Source organism: Orycteropus afer, unplaced genomic scaffold, assembly GCF_000298275.1.
Source record: "Orycteropus afer afer isolate SDZICR_OR568_19922 unplaced genomic scaffold, OryAfe1.0 scaffold00375, whole genome shotgun sequence".
Lineage (NCBI taxonomy): Eukaryota > Metazoa > Chordata > Mammalia > Tubulidentata > Orycteropodidae > Orycteropus > Orycteropus afer.
Genome location: NW_006921962.1, coordinates 2,071,539 through 2,086,023, shown reverse-complemented (window position 1 = coordinate 2,086,023; position 14,485 = coordinate 2,071,539). Strand labels below are relative to the sequence as shown.

At 36.3% G+C, this 14,485-nt stretch overlaps 1 protein-coding gene across 1 annotated transcript in view; it reads left to right on the top strand.

The window, feature by feature from the left end:
* Positions 1-14,485, top strand: part of PTPRQ (protein tyrosine phosphatase receptor type Q) — a 332,616-nt gene that overhangs the window by 145,212 nt on the left and 172,919 nt on the right. Inside the window, exons 21-22 of the mRNA XM_007953173.1 lie at positions 4,697-4,838; positions 12,839-13,108. Coding sequence (XP_007951364.1) covers positions 4,697-4,838; positions 12,839-13,108 — 412 coding nt within the window. The remainder of the gene's footprint in view (positions 1-4,696; positions 4,839-12,838; positions 13,109-14,485) is intronic.

Below are 14,485 nucleotides of genomic sequence, written 5' to 3'. Positions count from 1 at the left end.
CACTTGGAGTTGTGTGTCAACTTGGCTGAACCACAATTCTGTATAGTTTAAGCAATTGTGATGTGGGTTGTTTCCATGATGGGATCAGATAGATATGTTTTGAGCAGGCAGTCCATTACAAGGGAGTTTCCTTAGGGTTGTGGACTGCTTCCAGTATATTTATGGACATCCTGGGTAAAGAGACACTCTTCTGTGGATTGGGATCATGTTGTGCTACCTACAACTGTCCATGAGCGAACAATCCACCATTCAGTCTGGAGATCTTGGATTCCTCATTCGTTGGAGTCAACAGCCAGTATACTGCCTGCCAACCTTGAGCTCCTCAGCCCCTGCAGCTGCTTGAGTTGGGAAAAGCCTCCAGTTTTGACATTTGATCCAAGAACTTGGAACTTGCCAACTTCTATAAGTGTGTCAGCCATTTTCCTAAGATAAATTTCTCTTTCTCTCTCTCTATGTATAATCTTTACTGGTTTTGCTTGTCTAGAGAACGCTGTCTAACACAATTGGTAATTTGGATCACTCAGACATGGTCAAAGAAGTTATTTATTTAGGCAAAAGTTTATTTAAAATATGTTTGGAAATATTCATCACTCATATCTGACTCATACTTGTGCAAATATGTTCACTATACCCACTAAGTACAATTTCCATTATAATCTCTTGGGCTCAGTGATTTCCTGCTTACTAGTCTTTCCTACACAAAATAAATATTTATCTGCCTTATATCAAATTTTTCTTGTTGTTTTGTTGTTGGGTGCCGTCAAGTCAGCTCCAACTTGTAGTAACCCTATGTACGACAGAATGAAACACTGTCCAGTCCTGCCCCATTCTCAGAATCTTTGCTATGCTTAAGACAATTGTTGCAGCCACTGTGTCAATCCATCCCTTTAAGGGTTTCTCCTTTTTTGCTTACTCTCTACTTTACCAAGTGTGATACCTTTCTCCAGGGACTTGTCTCTTCTGACAATGTGACCAAAGGTGAAGTCTGGCCATTCTCGCTTCTAAGGACTGTTCTGGCTGCACTTCTTCCATGGCAGATTTGTTTTCTTACACAATAATTAATTGTACAGTTCTCTGTTGTTGTTAGGTGCCTTTGAGTTGGTCTCAACTTATAGAAACCCCATGTACAACAAAATGGAACACTTCTTGGTCCATGCCATCTTCACAATCATTTCTGTGTTTGAGCACCTTGTTGCACCCATCCATCTCATTGAGGTTGTCTTCTTTTTTGCTGACCTTCTACTTTTCTGAGGATCATGTCCTTCTCCAGCAGCTAGTTCCCCTGGATAACACATTCTAACTATGTCAGATGAGGTCTTGCCATCCTCACTTCTAAGGAGCATTCTGCCTTTAGTTCTTCCAAGATAGATTTATTTGTTCTGACAGTCCATGGTACATTCAATATTGTTCACCAACACCATAATTCAAATGCATCAATTCTTCTTCAGTTTTCTGTATGCATTTATCCAGCTTTCACACACATAAGTGGTGATTGAAAATACTATGAATTGGGTGACACACATCTTTGTCCTCAGTGACATCTTTGCTTATTAACACTGTAAAGTGGTCTCTTGCAACAGATTTACCCATTGCAATGTGCCATTTGATTTCTTGACTGCTGCTTCCATGGGCACTGATTGAGGAATGAGTGAAAGGAAATCCTTGATAACTTCGAGTTTTTTTTCGTTTATCATGGTGTTGCTTACTGGTCGAGTTGTGAAGAGTTTTGTTTTCTTTATATTGAGTTTTAATCCATTCTGAAGGCTATATTCTTTGATTTTCATCAGTAAGTGCTTCAGGCACTTTATCTTCACTTTCAGCAAGCAAGGTTGTATCATCCGCATATGGTATGTGTTATTGAGTCTTCCACCAATCCTAATGCCATATTCTTCTTCATCTGGTCCAGCTTCTCAAATTATTTGCTCAGCATGCAGATTGAATAAGTATCATAAAAAGATACAGCCCTGACACACAGCTTTCCTAATTTTAAAATACTCAGTATCCCATTGTTCTGTTCTTGGTCTATATAGGTTCTGCAGGAGCACAACTAAGTATTCTGGAATTCCCATTCTTCACAATTTGTCCATAATTTTTTATGATACACAGTCAAATGCCTTTTATATAGTTAATAAACACAGGGAAACATCCTTCAAAGGAGCTTTGATGGTGGCTAAAGTATTCGGTTACTAACCAAAAAGTTAATGGTTCGGATCCGCCAGCCACTCCATGGGAGAAAGATGAGATGGTCTATGGGGCAGTTCTACTCTGTCCTATAGGATCATTATGCATCAGAATCAATTCTGAGAGTGGGTTCAGTTTGATTTTTGGAAAAGTCTTTCTGCTATTCTCTGCTTTCAGTCGATATCCATCTGATATCAGCAATGATATCCTTGTTTTCATATTTTCTTCTGAATCTGATTTGAATTTATGGCAGTTCCCTACTGATATACTGCTTCAACCATTTTTGAAATATCTTCAGTAAAATTTTACTTACATGTGATATTAATGATATTGTTTCATAATTTCTGCATTCTGTGGGATCACCTTTCTTTGGAATAAGCATATATATAGATTTCTCCCAGTCAGTTGGCTAGGCAGCTGTCTTCCAAATTTCTTGATATAGACAAGTGAGCATTTCCCACATTGCATCCATTTGTGGAATCATCTCAGTTGATAGTCTGTCATTCCTGAGGCCTTGATTTTTGCCAATGTTTTCAGTGCACCTTGAACTTCTCCCTTCAGTCCTATCAGTTATTGACCATAAGGTACCTCCTGAAATGGTTGACTGTCAATTAATTCTTCTTGGTACAGTGACTCTGTATGTTCCTTCTCTCTTCTTTTGGTGCTTCCTGTGTCATTCAATATTTTGTCCATGGAATCCTTCAATATTACTTGAAGCTTGAATTTTTTCTTCAGTTCTTTCAGCTTGAAAAATGCCAAGCCTATTCCTCCCTTTTGGTTTTCAAACTCCAGTTCTGTATACATTTCACTGTAATACTTTGTCTTCTCGAGTCACCCTTTCAAATCTGTTCAGCTCTTCAACTTCATAATTTCTTCCTTTCACTTTATCTACTCTATGATCAACAGCAAGTTTCAGCCTCTCTGCTGACATCTATTTTGGCTTTTTCTTTTTTCCTGTCTTTTTAATGACCTTTTGCTTTCTTCATGTATGATGTCCTTGATACCATCCCATAACTTGTTTGATCTTTAGTCATTAGTATTCAATGTGTGAAATCTGTGCTTGACATGGTCTCTAAATTCATAAGGGATATATTCAATATTGTGTTTTGGGTCTTGTGGACTTTTGTTTTTCTTCAGCTTCAGCTTGAACTTGCACATGAGCAATTGATTTTGTTCCACAGTCTGCCCCTGGCCTGGTTCTGACTGATGATATTGAGCTTCTCCATTGTCTCCACAGATGTAGTCAATTTAATTCCTGTGTATTCCTTCCAGTAAGGGTCACATATTTAATCACCATTTATGCTGCTGAAAAAAATTTTCAATGAATAAGTTTTTGAGGTTGCAAAATTCTATCATGCCATCTCTTGCATTGTTTATATCACCAAGGCCATATTTTCCTTTATGGATTCTCCTTCTTTGTTTCCCAACTTTTGCATTCCAATCATCAGTAATTATCAATGCAGCTCTTTAGTTAATAAAAATTCCCTGATGAGGGGGACCATTTCTTATATGATTTTATAATCTCTAAGTCTTCTAACACAATACTTGATAAATAACAAGTGTTAAAGAATAGTATAAGGATGGAAATAATGTGATACAGAAAATTGCTAAAGATTGTTAATGACTTTCTTGAGAATATTTAAACATATGGTCCTTCCAGTATCGAGAGTTACTATGTTTGGTGAATTTTAACTGCTGAAGCGTTAAATCAGTTAAAGTGCTTTGCATCTTGGGTCAGCTATGTAATATTCCTGAGTATGCTACATAGAAGATTTTCCTCTGTTTCTATGAAGATAACTGACCATTCTTAACTATCCTCTCAGTTATGGCAATTATCATTGAATACAAACTTGATATACTTTTTAATTAAAGGTACATATTCTATGAAAAAGCATATTCTACTCAAGTAAGTTTGAGAACTGTTTTATTTCTTTTTTGTTTTTTTCTTAGGAATGTATCAGATTAGAAATTTAGGAAGAGTTGTCTGGGAAAACTCCCAATTTCAGCTCTATAAGGGCTTAAATTTTTATTTTATTCATTGCTTTAGTCTCATAACCTAGTATATAGTACCTGTAGAATAAATCAATTTATACAACAATAGTACTTAGTATTAAAAAATGAATATATGAATTTAAGAAATGTTGAGTATTGCTGACCACCTTTAAATTGGATTTAAATTTAGGAATTTAATTTTAGAATATTAAAGAAGTAATCAGTATATAATTCCAAGAAAGGACTAGGAAGAAAGATAATATGAAAACAAAATACTCTAGTTTTTTAAAAATGGCAATCTTGAAATTCTTCAGGACAGAAAGGGTACCTGGTTCATCCTTAAGTCATATGCTAAACACATCCCATGACACAAAACAAATACTTAATATTGGTTTTATTGTAAGTTGAAATTGATGTATTCATTAAGTTATATCTTCAAAATGGAATTTGAATGTATTCAAATATTTCTTCCAACAACATTTTAATCATGCAGTATCACTAAGTATTTTTTCCTATTTTTCAGAATATTTCAGGTTTTGAAACTGAAGCCAAACTTGTTGGACTGGAACCAGTCAGCACCTATTCCATCAGCATATCTGCCTTTACCAAAGTCGGAAATGGCAATCAATTCAGTAACACAGTAAAATTCACAACCCAAGAATCAGGTAGACACAGTTTTTTTTTTAGCCAACCAATGTTTCATTGTAATTTTAATACTTTTCATTTCCCTTTCTCAATGTATATGACAAAATATCACTATTAAATTATACACTCAAAGAGAAGTTCAATTTCAGTGGTTTAAGACTAGACTGGGTCTTGTTCCCTGCAATTATATATATTTACGTTCATGGATGGTTTTCTCTTTAGAACTACAGAAGTTGTAATGAAAGATTAGTTTTATAACAAAGTAGGCGTCTATAAGTCTGTAAAAATTACTTAATTCTTATACCATCAAAGACATCTGGAGGAAAAAAAAAAGAGGGGAAGTCATGCAGTCACTTTTAGTAGGGTAATTTTTATTTTTTATGAGTCAACATATATACTTTCCTTTAAGAGAAATTGTGACCTGTGAGAAGACTTCATAAGCCCTCTAATTTCCTATAGTTCCATTTGGGATATATGGAGGGAGCTCTGAAATACCATTAGCTAATTAATCATCCTAATTTAATTGATTAAAATACCATTGCTTATCATATGTTGCTCATGTATACAAACCATATCTTGCCTTTGTGTGAGTTCTTAGTGGTAGCTTAGAAATGTATTTTTCCTTCTTTCAACTGGGACATATGTCTAAAAGGCATACATGCCTTCCTCATTTATTTTTCATCAATGGATTTGAATAAGAACAATATCTGGTTCCTGTCACTTCTTTCCAGCACCTTTGGACTCATTTCCTCTTGTTTTAATGGACCTCTAAATTGAGATTGGAGATTACTTACTGCTAAGTTAATTGTTTTAATATTAGTTTATGAATATCTGAGATTTTTGTGCAAATAAAAAGCCTATAAGGGCAGGCTAAGTAAATAGTAGGAGCTGGATAGTGCAGTGCCTAAGACATTTGACTGCTAACAAGAAGATTGGTGGTTCAAACTGATCAGCTGCTCCATGGAAGGAAGATGGAGCAATCTACTTCTGTAAAGATTTACTGCCTTGGAAACCCAAAGGGGGTCTCTATGAGTTGGAATCAAATCAATGGCAGTGGTTTTTGTTTGTTTATTTGTTTGCTTTGGAAATAAATAGTATTTATAGTAGATAAAAATGGAGGGCTGAAATCAGAGTGTCTTGATTTGAATCTGAGCTCCATGACTTAAAAGTTGTATAACATTGGCAAAGTCTCTTCATTCCTTTAGTCCTCTATATCCCTGAACTGAAAAGATGCACACAAGAGCAGTCACATTTTTGGACTTCTACTAAGATGGACTAGGCAGAGAAGCGACACATACCCTCTTCAACAAAGAAAAGAGATACAAAAGATAATCCTGGATCCCTGAGCTTTGAAAGGAAGTATACATAAGTGGATTAGGCACCAACTAGTGGAAAACCTGAACAAAAACAGTGAGTACAGAGATGGTCGGAGGAGTGGACTGTCAGCTCCTCTGATGGCACCAGCAGCCTGAATATTTCCAAGTGGTGTTGGGATTTGAAAATTGACCTAAAGATCAGCCCTGTTTGCCAAGGGCTGCAGGGACAACTGCACTGGTGACCTATTACTAGCAAAGAAAATAGCAAGAAGGGAGACAACCTGAGCTTTGGACTTCTGGCTGTCAGGAGTGTGCAGCCATTTTGATTATTTACAAGGGGTGGCCATTTTGGATATTTAAAGTGACCAAGGGTGCAGCCATTTTGAATGTTTACAAGTAGTGGCTATTTTGGATTTTAAAGTGACAACATTCTCATTCAGATTCCAGGGACCTAAGAATAGGCTCCGTTTGCCAAGGATGGCAGAGACATATGGGAGGTTGACAATGGGAAAGGAGACAGGTGGTAAGTGTATAAGTGCTGCCAAGTAATGAATAGAGAGCACAGCACAGTACCCTGCTTACATAGATAACATCCAAAGAAAACAAAAATCGTGGGCAAGTCACTCCAACATACAATCACCAGTTAAATATAAACACAAAAACACAATGCCTCGGAGGCAACAGAACATCACAGTCCACACACAGTCCAAGATAAAGCAGGAGAAACAAGGGACCAGGATACAGACCCAAAACACACCCCTGAGGAAGAAGCAGCATTGGAACTCCCTGATAACGAATTCAAAAGAATTATGTTTACGTAGCTTCAACAGATTGAGAGACAGATCAAGGAAAGCATTGACAAAATTGAGGAAAACACAGAGAAAACCCTAAAACAATTTCAAAAGACAATATAAGAACAAAATTACAAAATAAATGAAAAATTAGAAATGATACAAAATCTACAGACAGAAATGCAGAAGATTAATACTAAATCTTCAGAAATGGATTACACATTGAGTGGACAAAAGAGTGGAATTGAATCAATAGAAGACAGAATTAGTGAGATTGATGGTAAATACCTCAATATTTCTTTGGAAAGGGATCAGTCATAATAAAAGATCAAAGCAAAATGAAGAAAGCCTAAGGTTCATGTGGGATACCATCAAAAGGAATAACCTTGTATAATCAGAATTCCAGAACAAGGAGAGAAAAATAAAACCACAGAAAAAATTGTTGAAGATTTGTTGCAAGAGAATTTCCTGGTATAATGAAAGATGAGAATATATGCATTCAAGAATTCCAATGAACCTCAAACAGGATAAACCCCAAAAGAAAATCACCAAGATATATTATCATCAAACTCACCAATACCAAAGAAAGACAAAGAAAGAATCCTGAAAGCAGCATGGGGAAAAAAAAAAAAAAAATTACCTACAAGAGGCAACCAATAAGACTAAGCTCAGATTTCTCATCAGAGACCATGCAGGTGAGAAGACAATAGAATGGGTATATATAAAACCCTGAAAGAAAAAGAGAAAAATTTCCAACCAAGAATTATGTACCCAGCAAAATTGTTCCTCAAATATATTGGTGAAATTAGGACTTTCCAGAGAAGCAAAAATTAAGGGAATTTGTCAAAACCAGACCAACCATACAAGAGAGCTAAAGGGGGTCCTTTGGGCAGAGAACCAACAACAGCAAAGAACAACTGACCATTAACACACATGATGACATAACCCAGAAACTAACCCAGTTATAGAAGTATCCAAAATAAATAAGCCTCCAAGATTGTAAATAGGGAATCAGAGACTCAGTTGAGAAATGAGGATAACTAAAAACCAAAAAGAGGGAAAAAACAGAACATTTAGAAGTTCCAGAACTTCTAAATGGTAGGGAAGTCAAGACAGCTACAAGATGGAATGGGCTGTTCTAAACTTGGTAAGAAAATTATAAATCACAGGGTAACCTCAAAGAAAAATGATAAACATTCACATCAAAATAAAAAAGAGGACCAAAACAAATATTTAGCAAATACTAAAACAATAGCAACAAAGGAATTGATAACATGATTGATAAATAAGACAAGCTCAGCACAGAAAATTATATGAAACAAAGAAATCAATACCATGAAAAAGCACATAACAAAATGACAGTAACAAATTCTTACTTGTTGATAATTACATATCTTGACAAGGGACTTATCTCTAAAATATGTAGAAAACCCCAACACCTCAACAACATAAAGATAAACAATCTAACTAAAAAATGGGCAGAAGACATGAATAGATACTTCACCAAAGAAGATATTCAGGTGGCCACCAAATACATGAAGATATGCTCACTATCTTTAGCCATCAGAGAGATACAAATCAAAACAATGAGATACCATCTCACCCCAGCACTAATGGCAAAGTTCATCAAGACAGAAAATAACAAATGCTGGTGAGGAAGTAGAGAAATTGAGATTCTCATACACTGCTGGTGGGACTGTAAAATGATACAACCATTGTGGAAAACAGTATGGCGATTCCTTAAAAAGCTGGAATTAGAAATACCATTTGACCCAGCAATCCCAAGGTATACATCCTAAAGAAGTGAGAGCCAGGACAAGAACAGATATATGGACACCCATGTTCCTTGGAGCACTATTTACAATAGACAAAAGATGGAAACAACCTATGTGCCCATCAACAGAAGAATAGATAACCAAACTGTAGTACATACACACAATGCAATATTGTGCAACACTAAAGAATAATGTAGAATTTGCAAAACACTGCATAATGTGGATGAACTAAGAGGACATTATGCTGAGTGAAATAAGTCAATCACAGAAGGATAAATATAGTAATAGTTCATTACTGTTAAAAGTCAAAGAAAGGTTTATATATGGAAGGAAACTTTGTTTGCTGGTTACCAGGGGTGGGAGGGGAGGGGAAGGAATACTGAAAAAAAAAAAAAGCATTGACCCTCCCTTCCCCCAAAAAAAGAAAATATTTGTATAAAATTCTTGTTAGAGTGTCAGATGCACACTAAATAATATAATGAATTTCTGATTAAATGTTGTTGTTTGGTGCCTTTGAGTCAGTTCCAACTCACAGCAACCTCATGCACAACACAGTGAAACACTTCCTGGTCCTGCACCATCCTTCCAGTTGCTATGCTTGAGCCCGTTGTTGCAGCCACTGTCAGTCCATCTTATTGAAGGTCATCTTTTTCCATGCCCCTCTACTTTACCAAGCATGATATCCTTCTTCAGGGCCTGGTCCCTCCTGACAACATGACCAAAGTACAAGAGGTAAAGTCTAGCCATCATTGCTCCTAAGGAGCATTCTGGCTGTACTTCATTCAAGACAGATTTGTTGATTCTTCTGGTGGTCCATGGTATAGTCAATATTCTTTGCCAACACCATGATTCAAATGTATCAATTCTTCTTCAGTCTTCCTTATTCATTGTCCAGTTTTCACATGAATATTAGGTGATTGAAAATACCATGGCTTGGGTCAGACATACCTTAGTCTTCATAGTGACATCTTTGCTCTATTTTAACACTTTAAAGAGGTAGTTTGCAGCAGATTACCCAATGCAATACATTGCTTGGTTTCTTTATTGCTGCTTCCATGGGTGTTGATTGTGGATCCAAGTAAAATGAAGCTCTTGACTTCTTTCTTTTCTTCATTCATCATGGTGTTGCTTATTGGTCCTGTTGTGAGGAGTGTTTGTTTTCTTTGTGTTGAGGTGTAATCCACACTGAAGGCTGTAGTCTTTGATTTTCATTAAGGAAAAAAAAAAGATTTTATAGATGAAGAAGTCATAGTTCTGGCAGATTAATGAAAATATAGAGAGAAAATTAGTGAAGAAACTGAATTAGAACATCAGCCACCTGACCTGTACCCAAGAGTGAACATAACTGTAGGTGTTGCATATCACAAGTGATTGATATTATATAAAAATATTAAACTTAAAAAAATTATTTTAAAAATATCTATATACCAGGTTTCACTGCTATTCTTAGGTTTGCAGTGACCAATTTTTTCAGAAGTAGATGGCCCCATCCTTCTTCCCAGATGTTTACCTGTCTTTTATTACCTGAAAGATGTTTACTTATATTTTATTGACTATGCAAAGGCATTTAACTGTGTGGATCATCACAAATTATAGATAATACTGTGAAGAATGAAAATTCCAGAACATTTAATGGTCCTCACGAGGAACCTGTACATCGACCAACAGGCTGTCATTCAAACAGAACAAAGGAATATTGAATGGTTTTAAATCAGGTGTATATCAGGGCTGTATCCTTTCCCCATAATTATTCAGTCTGTATACTGAGCAAATAATCTGGGAAGCTGTACTATAATATGAAGAAGAACATGACATCAGGATTGGAGGAAGGTTAACAGCCTGTGATATGCAGATGATAGATACAACTTTGCTTGCTGAAAGTGAGGTTGACTTGAAGCACTTACTGATGAAGATCAAAGACTACAGACTTCAGTATGGATTCTACCTCAATGTGAAGAAAACTAAAGTCCTTACAACTGAATCAATACACAACATCATGATAAATAAAAAAAATGAGGTTTTTGGGGATTTCATTTTCCTTTGATCCATAATCAAAATCCATGAAAGCAGCAGTCAAGAAATTGGATGAGCTATTGTGCTGGGCAAATTTGCTGCAAAAGACTCTTGTGTTAAAGAGTAAAGATGCCACTTTGAAGACTAAGGTGTGTCTGACCCAAGCCATGGTATTTTCAATCACCTCATATACATGTGAAAACTGAATGGTGAATAAGGAAGAAGAATTGATGCCTTTGAATTACAGCATTGGCAAAGAATACTGAAAATACAATGGAGTGCTAAAGGATGAATAAATATGTCTTGGAAGAAGGACAGCTAAATGGTCCTTAGAAGTGAGGATGACCAGAATTCATCTCATGTACTTTGGTCATGTTGTCAGAGGGACTGGTCCTGGAGAATACCATGTTTGGTAAAGTAGAGGGTAATCGAAAAATGGGAAGAGACCGTCAATGAAATGGATTCACACAGTGGCTGCAACAATGGGCTCAAGCATAGCAAAGATTATGAAGATTGTACAGGACCAGGCAGTGTTTCTTTCTGTTGTACACAGGGTTACTACGAGTCAGCCAACCTGACAGCACCTAACACCAACAATATATATCACGTTAATAAAAACCAAGACTAATTTTGTAGAAAGTGCTCTGTAAACCAATAAGTAGTTTTGTAACAGTAAAATAACATTATGCTACAAATAAGAGAAAAAATCACCTATAAGGATTATAGTAAGAGTTGGTTCATTGTTTTGAGGTATGCAGTCAGTGAAATAGATGTTCACAGAACACTCAATTCAGAGAATAAAATCATAAGTTTAGATTCAGGAACTCAACTTAGGCAAATTGTCAACTATCTCTTTGAAGTTATTTTATGACACTATTGCTATAGTTTTTTTTTTTTTTTTTAATAAGAAAGTTAATAATTAATGATATTTAATTGTCAGAGCCCTTAATCAGCCCAGAAGTTGTCCTTTCTTTAATTTAAATTCACACATTCCCCAAGCATTCTCCTTTATCCTGATGTATTCCTTCTGCAGAGGAAGATTGATTTGTGAAATAGAAATTTAGACCAGGGAAAAGAATCATAAGCAAAGCACAGCTTACTTGACTGTTGTATGTCACTATATTTTACACAATGGAAGCAAATTATTTTCTTTCATTGTGATGCTTTAATCCACCATTTGACTAAATACTGATTTTTGTATTTTGTCTGTATTAAAAGAAGAACTGTCCTACTAAATCTACACAGTAGAGGACATTAGATAATTAGTCATTTAAATTAAAAGTAACAAGTGTCTCCAAACCACAATTATTTTGGTGGTCAGGGTATTGCTCCTTATCTGGTCTATCATACATAAAGAATGTTAGAGAAATTGGATTAGTTCTAAGCAAATGCAAAGGTGTAGGAAAAAACTGGTATTCCCTAAGCCTTCCCTTAGATGACTTGTAGAAATGTACTGAAGAATAAGTTCTTCAAAATTCCTCCAAAGAAGCTGGCTCAATAGAAATGTAAAATCCCTAAATTACTTACATGTTTCACGATACTGTGAAATCCAGGTGTGCCACCATAAATTTGTTTAAATTCTATAATAATAGTATTGGAAGGACTGATCCTTTCTGAGTAAGAGAGCAGATAGAAGGCATTGCCTGGGATTTAGGCCACATCGTTGCATCTAAGGATTTGAGGGTTTGATTGCTGCCTGCACCTAGGAAAATGTCCTATGACTGAGTTAATATTGTGAGGATTAAAAAGATAGGATAGAAAATGGATAGAAAGGAAGAACTTTTCGAATGTACCTTAAAATGTTGTTTTATTAAATTTTTGTTCTTCTACCCCTAAAAATAGGAGCTCTGGTAGTATAATGCCTAAGGCACTTGACTGCAAACCAGGAGGTTGGCAGTTCAAATCCACCAGACACTCCTCGAAAGGAAGGTTGAGCACTACTTCTGTAGTGATACTGCCTCAGAAACCCAAGGAGGGGTCGCTATGAGTCGGGGCGGGGCCAACTTGACAGCACATAACAACAACACCCCTAAAAATGTTTCTATCTAGCAATCACATAATTCAAACATTCATCTGCTAAGTGTGTGTATACATTTTAACTTTGGGCATCTCTTTCTCTCTTAAGTTCCAGATGTTGTGCAGAATGTGCAATGCATGGCAACTAGCTGGCAGTCAGTTTTAGTGAAGTGGGATCCACCCAAAAAGACAAATGGAATAATTACTCATTACATGATAACAATGGAAAAGAATTCTACAAAAGTCTCTCCTCAAGATCACATGTATACTTTCATGAAACTTCTTGCCAATACCTCATATATATTTAAAGTAAGGGCTTCAACCTCAGCAGGTGGAGGCGATGAAAGCATATGTAACGTCAGCACACTACATGAAAGAGGTAAGTATAATGTGAAACAGGGAACATTTGTGAACTGTGTCGCACATTTTTCAATACCACTTGCAATCTTTATATCACCAGACCCATTGCCATCGAATCAAGTCTGACTCATAGCAGTCTTATGAGACAGAGTAGAATACAGGGTTTCCAAGGCTGTAAATCTTTATGGAAGCAGACAGCCATATTTTTTGCCTGTGGTAAATTTGCTGGTGCTTTTGAACCACTGACCATTTTGGTTAATAGCCGAGCACTCAACCACAGTGCTGGCAGGGCTCCCTCTTTATACCACATTTATCTTACCTATAAGGAGCTCTGATAGCGTAGTGCCTAAGGCATTTGACTGCTACCCAGAAGACTGGTGGACTCCTCAGAAGGAAGGTTGGGCAATCTATTTCCATAGTGATACCTCTTTGGAAACCCAAGGAGGGGTCACTATGAGTCAGATCCAACTCCACGGCTGTGCATTTGTTTTTTGTTTTTGGTTATATAAAACACATGTTGAAAAATACTACACAAGTTTTTTCTATTTCATTGTATCCAGGTGCCAGTTGTGTTGTTTATTAACTATATATTCCATACAATATTGAAAGAAAGGAAAAAAATAAAATCTGCTTTTCTATATTTACAAACTTTAACTTATGTTATTGTTGTTGTTATGTGCCCTCGAGTTGGACCCGACTCATAGTGACCCCTCCTTGGGTTTCCAAGGCAGTATCACTACGGAAGTAGACTGCCCCATCTTCCTTCCAAGGGGTGGCTGGTAGGTTCGAACCGCCAGCCTTCTGGTTAGCAGTCAAGTGCCTTAGGCACTACGCTACCAGAGCTCCTACTTCAACTTATACATTATCATAACTTAAAATAAGGAATGATCATGTAAATATTCCAGTATATATTTTTTCTTAATAGTTTTTATGGATTCTAGATTTTTACCTGAACTCTCTAACAGCAGATCAGACTCACTTTAATCTGTTTCTCTTTTTTTGACACCGACTTTCATCTTTCATATTATTTGCATATAAACACTTAAGTCATTGAGCTCCAATCTACAAAGACAATAACTTTCACTCTTCCAAATAGTGCCCCATCCTATGTCATTTCTCCTCCAGGAGCTCTGGTAGCATAGTACCTAGGGCATTTGACTACTAACCAGAAGGCTGGCAGTTCAAACCCGCCAGCCACTCCTTGGAAGGAAGTTTGGGCAATCTACTTCCGTAGGGATACTGCCTTGGAAACCCAGGGAGGTGTCACTATAAGTTGAATTTTGACGCCATGGCAGTGAATTTGGTTTGTTTTTTTAATATTATACCTGCTTATGTGAATTTTTTTTTTTTTTTTAATTTAGATTTGGGTGAAGATTTACAGAGCAAATTCACTCTC